This window comes from Centrocercus urophasianus, unplaced genomic scaffold (assembly GCF_019232065.1).
Source record: "Centrocercus urophasianus isolate 14NV4802_14NV808 unplaced genomic scaffold, USGS_Curo_1.0 seq_20, whole genome shotgun sequence".
Lineage (NCBI taxonomy): Eukaryota > Metazoa > Chordata > Aves > Galliformes > Phasianidae > Centrocercus > Centrocercus urophasianus.
The window spans coordinates 1,065,105-1,086,214 of NW_024884756.1; the positions used below are offsets into that span (position 1 = coordinate 1,065,105).

At 45.0% G+C, this 21,110-nt stretch overlaps 1 protein-coding gene across 9 annotated transcripts in view; it reads left to right on the plus strand.

Annotated features, from left to right (window-relative positions):
• Window positions 1-20,853, plus strand: part of HDAC4 (histone deacetylase 4) — a 215,613-nt gene extending 194,760 nt beyond the window's left edge. For 8 of the 9 annotated variants that reach the window (XM_042821990.1, XM_042821991.1, XM_042821993.1 and 5 more), the window contains 8 exons: window positions 23-110; window positions 1,391-1,510; window positions 3,484-3,581; window positions 9,985-10,103; window positions 12,282-12,415; window positions 17,384-17,468; window positions 19,453-19,594; window positions 20,065-20,853. In XM_042821990.1, coding sequence (XP_042677924.1) covers window positions 23-110; window positions 1,391-1,510; window positions 3,484-3,581; window positions 9,985-10,103; window positions 12,282-12,415; window positions 17,384-17,468; window positions 19,453-19,594; window positions 20,065-20,104 — 826 coding nt within the window. In that variant the 3' untranslated portion in view covers window positions 20,105-20,853. Of the gene's footprint in view, window positions 1-22; window positions 111-877; window positions 959-1,390; window positions 1,511-3,483; window positions 3,582-9,984; window positions 10,104-12,281; window positions 12,416-17,383; window positions 17,469-19,452; window positions 19,595-20,064 lie in introns of those variants that run through there. The other variant, XM_042821992.1, reaches the window with a different exon arrangement.
• The last annotated feature ends 257 nt before the right edge of the window (window positions 20,854-21,110 follow it).

Sequence of the window (21,110 nt, forward strand, 5' to 3'; positions counted from 1 at the left end):
TCTTCCTTCTCATCACCTCCAGGGGCTTCTGCTATTTTAACTCCGTGGCAATTGCAGCCAAGCTGCTCCAGCAAAGACTGAATGTTAGCAAAATCCTCATAGTGGACTGGGTGAGTAAACTTTGCTTGTTACCATCAGGAGAGCAGGTGGAAATTTTTCATGGGGTTTTCTTTGGGTTTCATGTGAGGCCAACCCAGGCTCTGTAAGTCAGTGAAAAAATGTTGTCTGTGGTCTGTAAGCCAAAATTTGTTTGCTTGGTACTTTTTAAAAATGATTTTAGTTCAAAACAAAACAAAAAGCTTATTAAAGAGTCCATAGTTTTCCGAACAGAATTGTAATTAATAAGATGTTGCCTTCTAAAACAAGCCCATAGCACAGTCTCAAGCATAGGTAACTGCAGTCTGTGTTGCTTCAGTTGGTTTTTTTTTTGTAAGCTTTTTGGTCTCAATTGCTAGGATCCATCCCAGCTTTCTTTCTGAGGTGTGAGGGCTGGTTTCTGAGAGGGATGGGCTGTCCAGCACAGCTTTACTCTCGGTTTCTGTGTGCTGCTTCTGGGCCAGGCCAGCCTCTGTGCATGTGGGCAGGCAGTCAGAAGTGTTCTCCAGGTTGGATTAGGACAGTGAAATATTTTTGCTTGGGATTTTGCTACGGTGACGTGTAGATTTAAAAATGTGGCAGATACATTTTATTGATTTTAAAATGTTTTTTCTTGGCTGTGAAGACATCTGAGTCCTTGGGTGTCAGCCAAGAGGTTTGATTAGATTGCAACAAATCTCTTGTGGGCAAGACCCACAAGTTAAAATGGATGTATTTGTCTTTTTGCCTTACTGGATGGACATCCTTTTCCTCACTTTCCACCAACTATTTTTAATGTCAGAAGGAGTGTTTTGCAAACCCATCCTGCTACGGACTGCATTTCTGCACCAAGTAGAACTGCAAGAGAAGGTCTTGGCAACAGGTTTGTGTCCCTCAACATCACTGAGCTTGGCCAGACAGTTTTGCAGGGTACTTGTGCCAGTGGTCACCCTGTTGATTGATTAAAGGTGCAAATTTGAGGCAACTAATACTGCCTTTCTATGCCCAACATTCCTCAGGATTAGTTATGAATGTGATTCTCTAAGCCCAACTAAATTGATCCTGTTCTCAGGTAAGTGCTTGCCATTGTGCTTACTGCCATTTATCTGGTGTGTTAAATGAGAAGTGTAGTCTGAAGCTGGCTGTGCAAAGCAGATTACTTTCGTTTGCAATGAACTGCTTCAGTTAGCTCAAAGAAGCACAGAAAATGAAGCTCAACACCAGAGGAAACCCCTCCGAATCCCACGTTGATGCTTTTAGTCATTTTGAATGAGACACGAACCTCCCTCATGTATTGCAATCTCTGTCCCCAAAGGATGTGCACCATGGGAACGGTACTCAGCAAGCTTTCTACAATGATCCCAATGTTCTTTATATTTCACTACATCGCTATGATGATGGGAACTTCTTTCCAGGCAGTGGTGCTCCTGATGAGGTAAGAGGATCTGCGTAGCACCCTCCCATGTCCAAAAAAACAGGACCTTCTCAGGGTTACAATTCAGGTGTCCCCCAAAATTTGGGGGCTGCCTGCCTCGGTTAGGTCTGGAGGGCAGCTTCTGTCACTGCTCCCAACCTTCTGCTTGTTAGTGTCTGATTAGTAGTGCATTGCCTACATTTGTGGGCTTGGTGTGTTCTTGTCCAAGTCCTCACAGCTGTGGGCATCATGGAAGCTGGCAGGACAGCACACACTTTGGCAAACAAGCTGAAAGGAGTGAATGCAGTCAGTCTGCCCATTCCTGATGGGACAACCTGTTCCAGAGCCCTTTGCCAGCTGTCCCAGACAGTGCTTTCATCTCCAAAGAACAGGACTTTGCATACTTTTCTTGCCTTCCCCTTAATGGATGTAAGATGTGGGTGTGAGGAATAGATTGTTCCGTGGCTGTGCCACCAGCACAGCGGTCAGCTTTCCTGGCACAACCCTCAAGCCCGTCTGCTCCTTATGCTGGCCCAGCAGACACCAGTGCTAATCTCCAGCTGCCATCAATGCTGTTGGACCAAGTCCACTAATTCTTGGTGGTTTCTCAGACACTGCTGCAGAAGGGCTGGGCAAGCAAAGGTGGAGTCCTTTCTTCTCTGGGCAGATGCTACTATATGCATCACATCCTTCCTCACCCTCCAGGCTGAAATGTAGCATGCTGCAAACAGGAGGCATAGAAACAATCACAGTTTGAAGTATGTAGTTGGTAAAACCTTCCCTGGCCTTTAAGGTACAGTACGTTCATTTGAGCTGTAGTTTTGTCTTAAATTTAAATTGAAAATGGGTCGTGCCTAAGGAATGTTCCATTATCATCCTTCATGTGTGATTTATCAGTTAAATTCTATCAAATGTGAGTTCTGTGTTCTCTGAGGCATTTTAGATTACATCTTGAAACTCCTAGAATTTGTTCCCTGCCCATTTTATGTTTTCCCATCCAGCACGCAATGTTGTTTCCATTTAGATTTCTAAAGAGACTGAAATGTAGTGAGATATTCCTTCATGAGTCTGCTTGTGCACATCTGTATAGTGAATACACAGCAGCTCTTTGCGGCAGACACTTAATTTCTGCCTCAGAATGCGCAAAGCTCTGAGACTTACTTCTTGCAGCTTTATCTAGCTGAACTACCTGGCTGTGTATTGTATAACACCATTAATTTTTAGGTTTCTTTCACACACCGAGACCTAAACAAAACCGTGGTGCATAGGAGAGCTGTGCTGAGCTGGCAGCAGCACTGCAAGGGGACATCTGCAAGGTCCCACCCAACGCAGGCACCCAGCACAGGCTTTTAGGATTTCAGATGAAGGGAAGCGTGACCTTACTTCTTGGCAAATGGTTGCTAGAAGGCTCTGGTTTACTTTTAACTTCTCACCTTCCTCCATTATTTGGAGTGGATGGAAGGAGAGGCACATTTGCAGTAGGGGCAAGGATGGGAATGCAGCTGCATTTAGCACTCGTGTCCCTGTAGCAGTGGAAATGTCTGTGAATCATATTTTCCCCCAGCAGAGGGGGAGCTCGCTCTGATTAAAATTGTCTTGTTTTATTCCCTAGTTATCACTACAGTAAGATACAAAAGTGTACTTCTAGATAAAACTGAAAACAAATTAAGGAAAGAAACTACATGTAATGCGATGTCCTACAAAAGAGGGAAAGGATCCTAGAAAAGGATCCACTTAATGATGAGGTGTTTTTTAGGCGAGCAGCCTGCCTGCAACTCCCACAAGCATCAGAGCATTTGTGAGCATGGAGAAGCTCTGTTTTCATCCTTGCTTTGGGGACTGTGTCACTCTAGAAGGAAAAATTAACCTAGCTAGCACCCAGCTATTGGATCAAAATCCATATTCAACTGGAAGAATCACGATACAGCAGAAAGGTGTTGCCAGAGTTTGCTGTTTCTACATGTATAATTAAGAGAACCGTTTCCTGTTTTCAGGTTGGCACAGGAGCAGGAGTTGGGTTCAATGTTAACATGGCCTTCACTGGTGGCCTTGATCCACCGATGGGAGACACAGAATACTTAACTGCTTTCAGGTAATATTGAAGTTTCCCTCTTATAATCATATTTTTCACCTAAATTGGGTTTCTTTCATCTTGTGCAGTCGTGAACTTAATCAAGAGTTAAGAAGTTCTGGATTTTCATCTAGTTGCAGTGCCATGTGGAATAAAGCTGAATGAAGCAAAGAGGATATTTCTGGCCACGAGAAGTGGGTCTGTGATGTTAGGGGATTGACGTACTCACTGCTTAGCACTGACTGATACGTCTACTGATATGAATGAGCTCTCTGTTGTTGGCTAAAAATCTTTGGGATGAGCGCTTCTGTGCATGAATACACTTGGATTGGGAAGGGAATCCTAAATAATTTTCATGAGTTACCATGAGTTGGAATTTCAGGGTGCAGCTGTCCCAAAGCTTAAGGCATCATTATTGTGATATACATGATGGTGCATGACTTCTAGGCATGCTGGCATGCATTGCCTCCCTTACATGAGCTCTGCTTGTGACTACCACCCTACCTCACTCCTGAGAGTTCCTAGCGAAGGGAAGTGGGCCTCTTCTAATGACCTTCTACCAAATAAGTGTTACACTCACTGATAGGGGGTGAATGGAGGTAAGCAAAGCTGTGGAGTTAAATTAATGTGTTGCTGAGATGTCTTCCTTGACGAGCAGTAAGAGCAATGCCAAATGTAAATCATGACGTTGGGTTGTACAAGCATACTCAAGTGTGCTCCAGAAAACTTGGCATTGTTTGAGTCTGCAAATGGAGCAGGGCATGGAGCTGTTTGTTGACCTACATGTTTGTATCCCAGTGCTCTTACTGTCACGCTCACATGTGATACCTGGGGACAGCAAGGAATTGTTTATCTGACCCTTATTTTCCTCCTTGTGTCAGTATCATCAGAAGAGGTGTGTGAAGCAAAACACGCATTGAACATCTTGCTGCTCCGGGCAGCTATGGGGCAAAATGCTTTGATGGGGTGATTGTACAACACTGGTGTTTTGGGGGCTTGCTGCAAGCCTGGGGTGTGATGCATTTGCTTCCCAGACCCACAGAGAATGGGAAAATGAAGGTAGTAAGATGAACTATGGAAGCAGTGGAATAACACAATAAAATGACAGTTTTTCTGGGTGGAGAGGTAAGCAGAACAGTAATGAATAGAGTCCTGTGTGAGACTACATTTTCTTCTCTGATACTCCTTCCAGGAGAAGGAATGTAATTCCCTGACCTGTGGATACGTGGGCTTCATTTTTTCTTCAGACTGTCCTGTTCACCCCCTGTCCCCCCATATGCCTCGTGCCTCCCCACCTTGCATCTTTTTTAGCAATTACCAATTGAAGTGGTTTTCTGTCCTCAGACCAGATTTAGTGCACTTCTGGCAAACACCCTGCATAAATTCAGGGGGACACATGATTGCCAAAACGTGAGATGCAAATTTCTGGCAATAGCCAGATGGAATATTGCCTTCCTGGGATAGCAGTGCGTGTGTGAAATCTGGGAGCGTTATTTCTGTCCTTTGCTGTGCCTGTATTCATATTGCGTTATACTGAGCAAAAAGAGCTTTTACCCTCCAGCATGCCATTAAAAAGCCTTCAAAGAATGTATACAATTTAAAGTAACATCTAGTCAAATAACTCTCATTTGTCTTGATGTTTTATTCCTGGTACAGGAAAGCAGCACTTTCCTCCAAAGTGGAAGTCTGTTTATCCCAGCAGTCAACAAGACTGATATCTGCATTATAAAGAGAACCTGTAGCTGGCAACTGAGTGACATACTTGCTATTAAATATTAATTGAGTTTCAAGGCTCCTGGAAAATTGTTCAGAGCAGTCTGCAGCACAAGACCTTTGCCAGCCATTCCTTAATAGACGCTGGTGTCTTTTCCCAGAGACTGCAGCTGTGTGAGAAGCAGATTTTGTACCTAACCCCAGCCCTTATTTTGGGTTCTGGGAAGCAAAGTGCTTTGTGACTCATCCTCATAGGTAGCACCTCCCGTAGCCTGCCTCATGTGCACACCTTCAGTCAATAAGTAAAATTGGAAGCTTTTTTAATCTTCTGCCAAGATTGGTCATGATAATACATTATCAAGTGACCTTTTCAAATCTTAACCAGCTTCTTTGAAAAACATTTTTTTCCTGAATCTTTCTATTGATTTTAATGTAAAATAATGCTTTGAAGTTTGCAATTTATAGTCCCCCGAGAGTTAGAAAGTGAAGGGAATGGGTCATATATCCTTTTTTTTTCTTCTTTTCTTGCGCTAGCCCCTTGAGACAATGCATGCCTTCAAGGCAGCACCTTGTTATTCCACCCCATCGAATGCCACGTTGCATTTGCTGGGGATCAAACCTAAGATGAAGAAAAGATAAGAAAATTGGCCATAATGAACTCCAGAAGCAGCAGGCATTTTCACCATGAACTTGGAAACTCACAGTGGAGAACTGAGCTTTAATTCAAACCAGTCCAAATGCCAAACTGTGAGGCTTTGAAGTCTGCAGAGGAATCAGTGGAAATCCTTTGAGCTAGGCAAAGATACTGATATACTTTTTCTCCTTTTTTCTTTTCTTTTTTTTAAGCCTTAACCCTTCGCATGCTTGCCCACTTTTAGGGAGGAAAGCCATCTTTCTGTGTAAAAACATTAAGAAAAAGCCAGCGTCAAGCTTTCCGTTTATTCTTCTGTTTTGGGATAAGCTGGTGTATGGATTGAATGAAATAAAATGATTGATGAATAAAAGCACGCTCTCTAGCGAAATAATAACTGAGATAATTGTCTTCACAAATTGTTCTTCCGATGAATGAATAGCTCCCAATGAAACTCATCACTGAAGCATAGAGCGGCCGTGCCTTGCGTTTTGCTGCACGTTGTCTTCAGAGCTGAGTTCCCAAATCAGCACTGCAGAGGGTCGGGGTGAAATCCCAGCTGCTGTGCATGGAGGGGAAGCAGGGTGGGGTACCCGAGTCGCCCATGGAAAGCTTTGGGGAGCTCGCTGTGAGCTTGGCACTCCTCCACACTGTCCTAACTGCAGCCCTCGGCAGCATTACGTTATAATTTAGCTGACCGTTTACTGCGCAAATGTTCCACGGCTGAAGTCACCACCAAAGTATGTGGGCAATACAGATCTCACAGATTACGCAGAAATGTATTAAAGCCCAACACGTAAAACGCAGGGCATGTAATTTAAAAAGTCCCTAACTCATCAAAACGTTATTGGTATTCATTGCTGTTATTCCGTAGTTATAGAAACAAACGGTTGTAAAACTCTTTATTTTTTTTTTTTATTTTATTTTTTTTACTGGAGTCTTTTGTTTCCTGACTTGTTGTACAAGAAACAGTGGTTGCTCCTATGAATTCCCATGGCATTTTCAAAGGCTGTATAAAAGCATAGCGTGCAGACCCTACTGGGAGAGCTGCTGAGGCAACATGAGGGCTGTGCCTAGCTCCTTATTGCACAAGAACAGCAGTTACTAGTGAGATTAATTCGTGTTACATGCAGGAGTTTTCTTCTAAACATGATGTAAAATACCTTTCCCTGATGGTTCTAGAAAACTGTCTTTTCATCTTAATTTTACCTACTCTGACACTGGTCTCTCACACAATTAGAATCCTGTGTGGGGCTTGGTTTTATTTCAGACACCCAGAGCAAAAGCAAAACCAGGGCTGAGAAGTCCCTCCTTCTGCCTTGAGCAAGTCTGGGAGCTGAGTTGGTGGGGTGGAAGGGTCCTATCCACAAAACATCCCAGAAGCAACAAACTGGGAGGGGGAACCTGGTGCTGTTTTGCCTCAAATTGTTGTTTCTGTCTTGTAGATTTCATGCTTTCTGATGCCTGTTTCATCCCCAGCAGCCCCTGAGCAGGGGATGGCACCTGGTGTTGTCTGGCCAGCAGTGGGAGGAGAACATTGGAGAAATCCTTTGTAGAACTGCTTAATCTGCCTGTCATTTGCTAAGCGTTTGACTGGTGGATTGGCCAGTAGTAAACTAAGCATTATTCACTCTTCAGGAAAATGATGGAAAATTGTTTTTGTTTTCCCCCCAAAGTGTTTGCAGAACATGATCAGCAGGTTTTGCTGTTTGCAGCCATCGGTATTAGTTACTGCACAGCCATGCAGCTTAGCCACATTCAAAGCCTAATGAAAGGATTTAATTTGCATTAAACAAGCAAAACAATCTTCTAAAATGTAGGAAATTTAAATGTTTGACCCTCATACTTTAAAACAAATCGGTGTGGCTAGAAGGGAAGATTCAGTGTTATGAAATGTTTCATTCTTGAGTGAATGGCTTTGCAGCCACCTTAGCTAAAAGACCCAGCTCTGAAGAAAACTGCTCACCTTGCTTACCTTGATAGCAACTCCAATCTGTGGATTTTTTTTATAGTGTAGTCATCAGGACAATACAGTAGGCTTGTTTGAAGTTCATTAGCTGTTTTCTCTTGGGGGCTTAGCTATACAGTGATGGATCTGAGCAAAAAGGGCATTTTCCTCTGCAGTGTGGCTGCTTCTAACTATCACCAGTGTGATTTACTTTCAAACAGCAAGCACTGCTTTTTCTCTCCTGAAATCTCTGCAGATTTCAGGCACTGCCTGTGTGGTACCTGTGCTGCCGGAGGGCATCTGACCTGCTCACAGCCGAGCATCGTGCCCTGCATCTTCCTGAGGTGCACTGGGCACAGAGAGCTGTGCCACAGCCAGCAAGATGCCATCACCTCGCAGCACAGTGCTGGCTGAGTGCTGACAGCCCGTGCAGCTCCACAGCTCGGGTTTGGGTTTAGGCTTTGGGTTGGGTTTGCTCCACCAATGGCTTTATGGCAGCTGAGGTTGTAGCATCTCTCACGACATTGCAGCTTTGGAAAAAATCTGATGATTTTAGCAGTTCTGCTACGATTATAAATTAAATAGCTCAGCAGTACTTCAAAGCTCAGGGAAAAAAAAACAGAAAGGGAAAAAAAAAAGCCCTTTGCCACATGCACTTGCTACAGAAGTGCTGCTTTAGTCCTTTGTCAGGGAGGTGGTTTCCACTTAAGATGTCTGTGGGTTTCACTAAGCGCGTTTGTCGACTGTAAAGCCATCAGCAGAAAAATGCACTATTTTGTCTTCCTTACATAATAGTCTCCCTGAGGACAGAAGTATATGGCAATCGAGCCATTGGAGGAAAAAATTAAAATTCCTCTTTCAGACTTTGTCAGAATTAAAAACTTTCTCAGCACAGAGAGGGTGAATGCTGCCCAAAAAGCTCTGCAACTTGTAACCACCAGCAGAGAATTGTTTTATTTTTGTAGATTGCATAGATTTCTGTGTTGCTGTGCATGGAGAGTGGCAACCAGGAAGATGACAAAAATGAAAGCTTGAAGGGTTTTTTTGGACTGCACATTGCCTCAGCACGTCCACCAGACCTGGGATGGTACATGGTATGCTGGGTACCAGTGTCCCTGCCCACACCAGGGCTCTGCTCTGCATTGGAGATGACTTGCTGGGTTTGACTAACACGGCAAGTAGGTCATTGCATGGGAGATGCTGAAGCTCTGTTAAAACTATGTCCTGCAGAGGGTGAAATGGCGTGAGCTCAGATTGGTGCTGGGGCAAATAGAACCTTGTTTTCAGAATATTCTGTAAACGCTGTCATCAATAAAGGTGCAGTTGTCGTGCTTACAGAGGTGTGTTCTGGCATTTATCTGTGTTTCGGAATGCTAACCTTGCCAGAAAAGATTGTGTGTGTGTCTCTCATGTTTATTCAGAAGCTCTGTTGCTTTGACGTTTTTCACTGCTGTAATTTCAGTTCTGCTGCGTTTGTGCTGGAGCTATTAGGCGAAGAAGCAATTCTTGCTCTCTGCAGAACTTTTCCTTTTTGCTTAGTTGGCATCTTGATGTGGGAAATGGGATGTTAGCAACCTCACATGGATTTTGAACAGAAATACTGAAGAGAGACACCAGAGTGAAAATGCATTTTGCTGAGAAGCCACGGGTGGACCTCTTGTCTCATCAAAGTACTGGTCCTAACAGGCAGTAGATTGCAGATGCTGAGCAATTCTGTCTCATTTTAGAGAGCAAAATATCAGAGGATGGGGAACTGGAGTTAGGTGGAATAATTTGCACGTTAGAGCTTCTTTTGTCCCTTGCAGCTGTGCAATGCCCTGTGATAACCGTTAAGTGCTGCCTGCTGTCTTTTTGTCCTTTGTTGGGCTGGTTGAGCAGCAAGCTTGTAGCCCCAAGCCTGGCAGTGCCCTCCACAGCTGCACGAGGCAGCAGGCAGAGCAGTGCTCGCATGCATCTTGGGTCCCAGCCTTTCACAGCGAGCGATGAGAAGTGCAGCATCCAAGAAAAAGGAAAAACTATTGTGGAAAAGCAAGATGAGGCTTTCTAAGGGGCTTGTTCAAGATCAGTAAAATGTTCCTTCGTTTGTTCAAGATCCAAAGTGACACGTCTGCCATGGTTCGATTCTGTTGCAGGACGGTCGTCATGCCCATTGCCAATGAGTTTGCCCCGGATGTTGTGCTGGTGTCATCTGGTTTTGACGCGGTGGAAGGCCATCCTACGCCTCTGGGAGGATATAATCTCTCTGCAAAATGTAAGTTGTGGATTAGAAAACAGCAAATACTGCAATTGGTGTGAAATTTTGGGGATTAACGTGCAAGGCTTGCTCCGAAAGTAATGCCTCCTATTTTGTGATGTTGGCCCAGGATGTCAGTGCCGGGTGTTGGTATGGCAGTAGAAGTCAAACCTTCTCACCAGTGTACACTTTGTTGCTGTGTGACAGATGGCAGCAGAGGGGCACTGTGACAGACTGGCATCTGACACAGAAGTGTGGGTAAAGCAAACGTGTGTCATTGAGTTCCTCTATGGGGAAAAAAATGGCACCCATTGGCATTCATTGACACTTACTGAACATTAATGGAAACCTAACAGTGGATGTGAGGCTTTGGGTGGTGACTGTGATATGAGAGACAGGCCGTGTTCTGGATAGCCATGCGCAGCTGTCATGAAATGAGGAACATCTCAATCAGGCCATCCATGCAAATCAGCCAACAGTGGTGACTGTTGAAAGAGTGTTTCATAGCTGAGAATTTGCTCTGTCAAATAGTGTGGTTGTGCTCTTTATATCTGTTGTAGTTTCCATGGAAATAAATAGGAGGCATTACTTTCAGGATGACCTACATATAATATTTCCAGATTTTAGCCTGTGAGGATCTAGGTTGAAACCTTCCATTTCAGTGGCAAACTTTTTGGATTTTCCGTTGCATTTTCGTTTGTTTTGTTACTATTGTAGTCTGCCTGAAGCCTTTGTTGTCTTAGAGCATTGCATATTTGACTTTTCAGTGACCAAACCACATCCATGCAGAAGACTGCTGCTGAATTTGAAAAAATTACAGTTGTTTTAATGCAAAATTGCAGAAGGGAGGCAGTGTCAGATCTAAAGAGGTAATTCCCTGCTCTGAGTGCTAGAAGGAATCCATTTCTTTCTCCAGGGTCCCTTACAAAATTTTTTTTACAAATATTTTTTCTTTATCCTTGTAACAATTTAGTCAGCCCATTTTGCTGCGTGTCTTCATGTTTTGCATTGCATAGGAGATGCACTCAGCTCTGGGCTGGCCTTTTGCTGCAGTTCTGGGTTTATCTGGTTGTATTACTTGGATCAACCCAGTTTTTCTTGCAAAAGCAGAAGGATATTCTTTAAGAGATTGTTTCAGTCGAGAAACTTACTCTGCACAGTGAACTTCAGACCTTCGTAAGGTAGCTGAGCCTATAAACTTTATACAGGAATAAAGTGGAATAGATTTACAAGAGAAGTTATTTAAGATATCCAGAAACACTTTGTAATGAAAGGGTCTTGTTTACCTGCGTGTTGCATTTCCCATGCTTTGCTACTCTCCCAAAACATGAGGCTGGGTACCACGTTACGTGCTCAGCCATGAATCTTTTGTCTCGCTGTTAATTTGCTGATTTGCAAAGCACTTACAGGAGTTATAAGACACTGCAAAACAAAAGCAGGGAGCATAGATGAAGGGTAGAAATGTGCTGGGTTCTCTTTCGTTTGGATTTTTTTTCTATTTTTAGGGGGGAGGGTTGGTTTGAGGACATGTTTTTTTAAATCCTCACAGCTTGGTTCTGTTTTGTTTAAAGGGCAGAAATGTATTGTGTGTCATATGATCAAAGTCCCGGTGCCTCAGGAATTTTTACAGCATATTATATACGGGAAGAAACGTCTGTCAAAGGCCGGTTGTCAGATATCTCTGGGGCTCCACAGTGCCATGATCAGAACCGAGAGCACCGGCAGCAATTTCACCAGTTCCCCTTGCCCTCCTCCCCCCCCATGCCTTCTGCACAACTTCTCTGACTTTGCCTTTTCCTTCTCTCACACAGCAGGGCGAAGGCAGCCTCCTTCCGTCCTCCTCCTCCCCTTCCCTGCCTGGCCTCTGCCACCACCCCGAGCCTGGGGCCTGCTGGAGGGCTGCTGGGGGGCTGTGTTGCCCCTCGGTGCCTGGGATAACCTCCAGTGAGATGCTTGCTGCGGCCCAGGGGTTGTGGATCCATCCCGCACCGCTCCAGCAGGGAAGCGTGGCTGGAATTCTGAAACGAGCGTATGAAAATCAAACCTGGCTTATATTATGCGTTTAGTCCGCTCAGATCCCTTGTGGTTTTTTAATATGATGTAATTCCTTTTTATAACTCTTTGATCCTTCGCCAGGAGCCTGATTCCAGCAACAACCTCTGCCCTTCTCTCGCATTTCCTCTTTTCCCCTCGCAGGCTTTGGGTACCTGACGAAGCAGCTGATGGGCCTGGCCGGAGGCCGCGTCGTCCTGGCCCTCGAAGGAGGCCACGACCTGACTGCCATTTGCGATGCCTCAGAAGCATGTGTTTCTGCTTTGCTGGGAAACGAGGTACAAAGAAATGAAAAATCCTGCCTTGGCCTCCTGGTGGCACGTGCTTGGGGGCACGTTCCAGGTGCCACAGCCTCTGCCCCCTCGTCCTGCCGAATTTCCAGTTGTGGCATCAAATGTGGGCTTCTCGTTCTCCAAAACAGGGGATGTGCTGCACCTTTATCCATGCAGTTTGCACTGTGTTCCTAAGAAAGTCACCGATTAGTTTCATTTGCTTCTGAAGTTACTGCCCACACCTTCCCCTCTCTTTGCAGTCCCCCTGCCAGTATATTTGCTCGTATATAGTATAGTATATTGAGCAGCCTGCTTGATGCTGCTTTCTTTTCTATTTTTTCCTCAATGTTTCATTTCCTACCTTCTGCTCATTGCTGTTTTGAAAGAACTCTTAAAGAAGTTGGCTGGAAAAGCCAGGGTGTTTGATTGCAAGATAAGAAGAAGGCAGAGAAGTACACAAAGGAAGTCTAGTTTCTGGTTTCTGGAAATGTTGGGATATTTTCCTACCAAGGCAGATTCTTTGGCTTCTCTGTCTCTTCTTTCTGTGGTGGGATTAAAGAAAAAATGATTCAGACTTTTCACAGCCCTCCCCTTGATGCAGCCAGGCTTTAGCATCTACTGTAGCTGGCACCATTTCTTCCAGTGTGACTGATAATGGAAAGCTTCCCAGTGGTGGCATTTGATGTGTTTAGGACTCAAGGTGTTCAGGCTCATCCACTACAGAAATACTGCAGCAAGTACAGCAGTCAGCTGCCAACAGTAAAATCTCAGATTGGGAACCTTGTGCATTTGTTGTGTCTCTACCTCTGCATATACTTCTGTTCAAGAAGCGTATTTATAATTTGTGGGTTATGAGTTTGAACACATTATTTGTTTGGATCTGGCCTCTTTCTTTTCCGTACACGTGTTCTTCACACAGAGAACAGCCACACTCATCCTGATGGCTGAGTCTTGGACTGGTACAGTAGACTGCAAAAGTGCCTTGCACTGATTTTCTGCCTAGGAAAATTGTACTCTTCTCAGAGAAGCACAAGCTGGAGCCATGGACACAGTCCCTATTTGTTACCTGCTGCAGTTGCCCTGGCACGGTTGCCACTCTGGACCTGCTCAAAGCAATTGTTGAGGGTTGATGACACACATAACAGCAGCACAAGGCTTTTCCCTTGGCTGTGTATACCTAAGAAGTTCAGCTTCGTGTTGGAGGATCCATTCAGACTTGAAGTTGGAGGTGGCTGGCTAGTGTATTTGAATTTTTTTTAGGTTGCCTTTTTAGTTTGCCTTCAGTACCCCGTGCTAATGAGCAAGTTTCAAAAGGCTGCAGTAGATGGACGCAAAGAGGCTGCTGAGGTGACCTCTTACAGAACAGACCTCTGAAGGCATTGGTCTCTTCTGCAGAGCAAGAGACCTTCCTGCCTGTTGGTGAAGGGAGGAGGTTCCTCCCAAAGCTTTCACCTGCCATGGAGAGCATAGCCAGGCTCTCTTTGCTGAAGAAGCCCCAGTGCAGGAGCTGATGGAGGCCCTGTGGTCAGCATCTGAAGGTGCAGTAGGTTGCACAGAGAAGAGAAACCAAGCAGAATTTCAGCTGTCAGTCTGCCTGTGGTGGGAGCTGACTGCAGGGACTGATGGTGAGCCCTGGGCAGGCTTGTTGTGACTCAGTTCAGGTCAGTGATGAGTGGCCTTTCTCTGGTCTGGGAAGCTGGAGCAGGGAGGTACAGACTGCCTGTGTTCCCTGCCTGCTAGCCTTTTGAAGGAATGCTTTGTCTCTCAGTATCCAAACTCTTTGTGAAGGATGACAGTGCCTGAGGAAACTTCACCAACCAGTCTAATACATCATCAGTGAAACAGCTGGGATTCATAAAAAGCATCTGCTTCAGTCATGCAGCATCCCATCTCCAACCATCCAGAGAGTATCCATTCCTTGCGCTTGGCCAGACAGCTCTGATAAGACACTCAACATAGGTAACCTGTCCAGCACACCAACCCTTGGGACAGACAAAAACTCAGGAGCCAGTAAGCAGAGGAAGAGCAGAGTTGATGTAACAGCACCTGTGTCACTTCATCTGGCAGCAATGGCACTGTTGTCAGCACAGATGACCCCATCAGCTCCACACAAACAAGGACGCAGCCAGCTCTAATGGCAGGATGCACTTTGAAGGAGAGACTGAGGAAATAACATGTGAAAGATGTCATTCCTCTCACTTAATGTAGCACTGTGGTGCGGGCGGGTGGCTGCAATGTGGGGTGAGGATCTGCGTGCAATAAAGGAGTGCTTGATCCGAGCCACAAATGTGTTTGGGAGCGCGCAGCTCTGGGAGATCTTAGCATTCACGATAGCTTGGCTGTTGTCAGCTGGCTGAGTGTTTCCATTTAGCAGAGTGAATATTGATCCTTAAAGGTAAAAAAAAAAAAAAAAATCTTTGTTTTTTTAATCACTGCATCTATAAAGCGCTTTTAAATATTTAAAGATGGAGCTATTCTCACTTTTCCTAGGTGGGCTGTAAGGCTGCGCAGATATCATGATAATGTTCCCTTACCCGCACATCAAAAAGCAGGAAACACTCGTTTTATCAAGGTCTTTTATAAAGCCTTTTTAATGCAAGAAAGTTGGAGGGAACTGCTGTTGCTTTGTCCCGCGGCCCTTTGATGGGGTTTGATATACAGTGTGCTAGGCAGCTCTGCATGCGTGCACATGGACAGCCAGCTGCGGCCGGCGACGGGTGCGGGGAAGTGTGCTTGCTGCAGAGAGCCGGTTGTGTTACGTGAGGAAATGGTAGGAAATGAGGGGAGCAGTGCCAGTCCACACAGCGTCTGCCTTCACCGGCGGAGATCAAAACTCCCGCTTTGGAAAAGCGTTATGCAGAGGCAGTTCCCAACTGCCCAGGAAATTAAAGCGGAGCTCGAGCTTTGCAGCAGATTATTTTAATGTGAAATGAGTTAGAGCTGTGCAGGGTGGCTTGAAAATGTTTGAGTTGCTTTGGTTACAAATTCAGTTGTTCGATGCTGGCATTATTGCAGCTGAATGCAGGGAAGATCGCTTAAGAGATAATTGCGCCGGTTAGGAAGCGGTGCCAGCGCTGTGCCCCAAGCAGAGCCTGTGCAATGGGAGCTGCTGGTGGCAAGGACAGAGCCAGAGCTACAAGATGTGCTCAGCAGCGCTCACAGCACTGCAAAGACTGTGCCATTTTTCATGCACGAGCAGCAGAGATGTGTCCAGTGTCAGACTCTGGACATCCTGAATGAACAGGGAGGTGATAATAAGCAGTTGTTTAAAAACGTTGCCTAATGCTCAGAGGTATTTTCTTCCTTTTCCGAGTGAGCGATGAGTGAGGCTGTTGTCTGTGAGTGTTGTTTCAGGAGGAGTGCTGCACGGTGGAAATGATTCATCTGTGAAATAGCACACGGCTAAGCTGCCTGGTGTTGTGTGCTTTATGTCAGCATTAACCGAGAGGCACTGGGAAGCTCTTACTAAAGATTTGTCCAGGAATAGCGTTCGCCTTCACTTAATGTCATACAGAAGCTAGCGTTGGCCAGAATTATTTTTAGAGTAAAGAATTTATTAGAAGTGCAATCCGTAATTATTAAATCTGGAGCAGAGCAGTTTCTAGCCCTGATGGAGCACCTATCAAATGGCTGCCATCTGGTCGCGAGAGCAGATCTCTTGGCTGGAGCTTGTCTTGGCTTTGGTCAGAAGTTGCAGTTAAACTTTGCCACAGTTTTTATTAACTATTAAACTGTGACTGCTTCTTTGTTGAGGAGGACCCTCGGATGAGCACTGGTGCATATTTTCAGACACAATCAACAGCTGCAAGCATTTCTTGTTTTGGATACTCGGCTTTGTGATGAGTGTGTGTTCTTTGTGGAGAACCAGGGGAGGAAAAAAAAAGGGGGAGAAGAAAAGGGTTTGGAGAAAATCGACTCAGCTGAAATTTTTTTCTTGAGCACTGAGATGTGAGATGTCTAGGGCTCCAGCCATCAGGCACATATGTGAGCCAAGTAGAGCTGCCCTGCTGGACATACTCACCTACCAAGCAGACATCTCTGCTGTGCCATTGCAAATTGGTGCTCTACACAACATCACCCAGTTTCCTTCCCTTGGAAGATTCTTTTTAAAGTTTTCAATTATTTATATTCTCTTCTTTTTAATATAAATTGATATATCCTGACTGCAGATCTGGCTTCTTTCCTGCGGAGGGAGGAAGCCCCAGCTCCTGCCTGCTTTTAGAGCCATGCCTGCACAGTGTTAAAATGCTGCTGCTCTTTGCAAAGGATGGCAGGAGCCACATGGGTGTATCTTAGGATATTCTTCAGCAGTTTAGAGAAAAAAATGTGTAGTAATAGCTGTGTTGCTGGGGCTTTTTTTGTTGCTTCTTGGCCAATGAGAATCGAGGCAGGCGTCATACCAACAACACAAGGTTTAATAACTTCCTGAAGGGCAAAAAGGACAGGTCAGCTTTTCAGAAGACAGTCCTCTTAAAGAGAGAGAAGGCACCCCAAGTGAGAAAACCGGCTGCTTCTCTGAGTCAGTAAATGCAGAGGAGTGAAAAAGCTTCCCCTTTTATTTCTTCAGAGGGAAGAAAGAAGTGTGGTCGTTGTTATATTTTTCAGTTACTTTTATTTTCCTTTCACACTATTAATAGTGAAACCTTCGCACAAGGCAGTGCGGAGCCCTAGTCTTACACGGTGTGAGAACAAACAGCAGCACTTGCCTTATTTTTCTGCTCATGGCAAACAATCTCCATCCAGGGCTGCAGCATTTTGTGCTTGTGGAGGAGTGTTGGGGCAGGGGAGGCTGCATGGAATATCACAGGAGCGCTTAGGAAGTCTGTCTATTTTGGATATTTAACAAAAGGCAGATAATAGGAATCAGGGGAATGGGGTGGAAGCTTAATGTGGCAGAGCTGTTTGCTAAATCATGCTTAATGCCTCGTCTGTAGCTTGAGATAACATTTCTTCATTCTTCCTCTCCCTCTCCAGCTCGACCCTCTTCCAGAAAAGGTTCTCCAGCAGAGAGCAAATGCTAATGCGGTGCATTCAATGGAGAAAGTGATTGAGATACACAGTGAGTAAAGCCCATTCACAGAGCTGGTTCCCTGCTGGGCTGCCCTTAGGAGGATACCCATTCCAATTCTTCATTGTCCTGGCAGCTCCCACTGCATACCCTCACCCTACTTTGTGGATTGTCACTGCATTGTGGACTGGATTTAAGCAACCACCAATTGGTCTTACTGTACACTCAGTAATTTATTGAGTGATGCACAGGGTTAAATGTCAATTCAGGGAGGTGGTTTGGCTCTTGAGAGAGGACTGTATCAGTGCTCTTTTCTGCAGAGCCCGCTGCTTGGCTGGCACAAGTTTAAGCTGTTAAGTGCAGAAGTTTGTGTTCAGGAAGGCGAAGCAAGCTGGGAGGCACCCTGGTCATTGAGCAGGTTGTTCTGATCTCACTGGGGGAATTAGTATTAAAGCCAGCACAGTAAAACCTTTAAAATCACTGTAGAGGACAGACTGTCCTACACTTCAGCGTGGGTGCTTATATCTTCAGAAGCAATTCAAGTATCTCTGACTAACACGAGTCTCATCATGCATTGTTGCATTCATTAGTGAAGAGTGGATAGGGATGAAAGAACGTTGCGTGAAACTGCTAATATTGTGGGTTTATTTAGTTGAGATTAAAATCATTGTGGTTAAAGGTTTCCTGGGGATATTCTTGAGGAATGGAGTGAAAAGAGTCTGAATAACATGGGAGTCCCACTGTGCTAGGTCTTGACATCTTCCCACTTCAAACACTTGTGGTATAGAACTGGAGGGAGGCTAGTCTCCTCTTTATAGGAATAAAGTAGAGCTTAAAAAAGGCCAAATGATTTCCCCCCCTCAGAAGTGCCCGGTAGCTTTAGAAATCTCAATTCCATTTCCAGCAGCCACTCTGCTGACTCAAAATGCTCAGCAGCGATGTGACACCTTGAGTCAACTAATGGCATTTCTTTGTTTTTTCCATTAAACTGAGCAAAGCAACTCGGAAGAGGGGTTTTAAGTAAGACCGTCAGGTCACCTTTCTTCCATAGCCAAAGGAGAAGAGCTTCTTTCATTGCAAGCCAGTGATTCAGCCCTGATTTGACATCCTGGTTGTCTTTGGGGGAGAGAACTGGTTCATTTTTGTAGATGCTTTATTAAAGCATGTTTTCCCCTACAAAACATCTCTCAGCCCAGGAGAGCTGTTATGTCTCCATTCTTCCTGTGTGGTTCCAGCTGTGAAAATCTGTTACTTTAGCCTCCCTCCTCCATTTTTAGTTCTTTTTTATGAACAAGGGTTTTACCCCTTATAAACAGGGAATACCTTGGTTGTCCTGCTGCACAGTTTTCAGCTGAAATATGTCCTGCTGATGGTGTGCTTGCCTACATAACAAAACAAGACAAACATTTATTCAAAACATAGGTCTTCAAGACACAGCAGAATTGCAGCACCATTGATTAATATGTGGCAAGAAGTAGGAGTTTTGGCAATTCTTGGGTGTCACTTTTGATAGTGTGTAGAAAATAAATTGGATTTTTCTGCATAGAGAGCAGAGCAGCCTCTCTCACAAGCAGCCTACTTGACCATAAGGGTCAGCGATGATCTCCTGCTGTATCAGAGCTCGTGACAGAGAGCTGTGAGCAGGAGAGAGGAATCCGTCTCACCACTTACCAAGCCTGGAAGGTTCCAAGGGGTTTCCCTTGGCTGTGCCACCAGAAGTTCCCTCCATACCCAGGGGCCTCGTGGCAGGCCTGGAAGTGGCAGCAAGTATGGCTTAAGACTGCGTTTTGCGTAAGCCTGGTGTGTCCTCCCCAGTCAGTTCTCAGCTATCTATCACTGGGCATAGGAAGGTTGGTTGTGTGGAGCTGTAAGCAGCCTGACCTATGAATGGCAGCCCTGCCCACAGCCGGAGGTTGGAACTGGGTGATCCCATTAAGGTCCCTCCCAGCCCATGTATTCTGTGATTCTTTGAACAGGTGACTTGACCCATCCTGATGCAGGGGACCTAACTGCTGCTTTTCTCACCTCTCCCCAGGCAAATATTGGCATTCACTCCAGCGCTATGCCTCCACAGTGGGCTATTCCCTGGTTGAGGCACAGAAGTGTGAGAACGAAGAGGCTGAGACAGTGACAGCCATGGCATCTCTGTCGGTAGGCGTGAAGCCAGCTGAGAAGCGGTGAGTTGCTTTTGCCATCACGGGTGGCCTTGGGGGCAGCCTACTGGGTTAATCTTCGCCTTTTACCCATTGCACATGCATTCACCCATCTCCTTCCTTTCGTGCATTCTCTAAAGACCTGGGCTGCAAGAGAAGTTCACTTGCATGAGCCCCGGATGTTACCTTAGTGTTGTGCACACACTGCCTGATCCCTCTGCTCCAGTCAGAGCAGAATGTGTTTTTGGACCATGAGAGGAAATAAAATTTGCTGCAAAAATTTCGGAGTTGCACAGTGGAAGCACTTTGTTTGAAAAAAACCTTTTTGGAGGCAAATTTTAATTCTAGATGAGCCAGCTGAGCAAAATTACCTGCAGGGAAGGTGATAGGAACATAAGGTGTGAGATTTAGCGCTATGAATTATCCGGCTCTCGTGCTCAACCATCTTTTCTCTCCTCCCTCTTCCCTCCCTGCCTGGCTGTGAAATTGCTCAGACCCGATGATGAACCGATGGAAGAGGAACCTCCCCTGTAGCATTCATCTTCGAGCTGGAGTTCTCCTGTTTGTTTGTCTTCGTCTTGAAGCTCTGCCAAGAAGCTTTCTCTTGTTACTCCTGCGTCCTGTCATGGTTTTTTCCAGAATACAGAAGGACAACCAGGTGTAAAGCAAAGCAACCGAAAAATCTCTCCATATCTATACGCGTCTACAGTATATATTTGCTGAAAATGAAAAATGCTGGTGAAGAGCAGTAAAGGACTGACAACGCTGGGCACTCTTCCTCTGGTCCTCACCGGGAGTGGAAAGGGGAACGACGCCCGTGAAGTCTTTGGCAGAGTTGCCAAAAAGTCAAAGATTCAACAACACACGTGAAAATAGAACAGACAGACCTTAACGTGAAACTGGTGCTTACAATTTGATTACCCACAATTCAGCAATCTCCGCTTGAACCACTTTGACCCATCTTGTAGTTTCATTTCTTGGATTTTTTAAATGGCTCTTGCCTGCCTGTGAGTCAACGACGCTATTGTCGGAACCAGAACAATGTGAGATGGTGTATTTTTAATGGGGAGGGACAGGGAAAGAGGACTAGTCTTACATCTAAAGGAAAGGGAAAGAGAGGGGGGAAACGCAGAAAAGGAAACGGTAGCCCAGATGGAGTCGGCTTTATTGTCTCCAAAGCCATCTGAAGATGAGTTTGTGCCTTTTTTTTTTTAATTGATGGATATGGTGCAGCTGGATTTTTGAAGTTTGAGGAACAATGCCTTAAGTAAAAAAAAAAAACACAAAAAAGAACAAAAAACAAAAAAACACAAAAAAAAAGAAAACGCAGCAGTTCGTGAATATTTTTCCTCTGGTTGGAAAGCCAAGAACTGCCATCAGGAAGGAAGACTTTTTGGCTTGTGCTGGCATGATGGTGGGAAGCAGGCATCAGCTGAACAGAGCGTCTCCAAAAACTGTCTACAAGTTTGGATTTGTTTTGTTTTCTTTCATTGCTGTTAAAAAAAAAAAAAAAAAAAAAAAAAAAAAAAAAAAAAAAAAA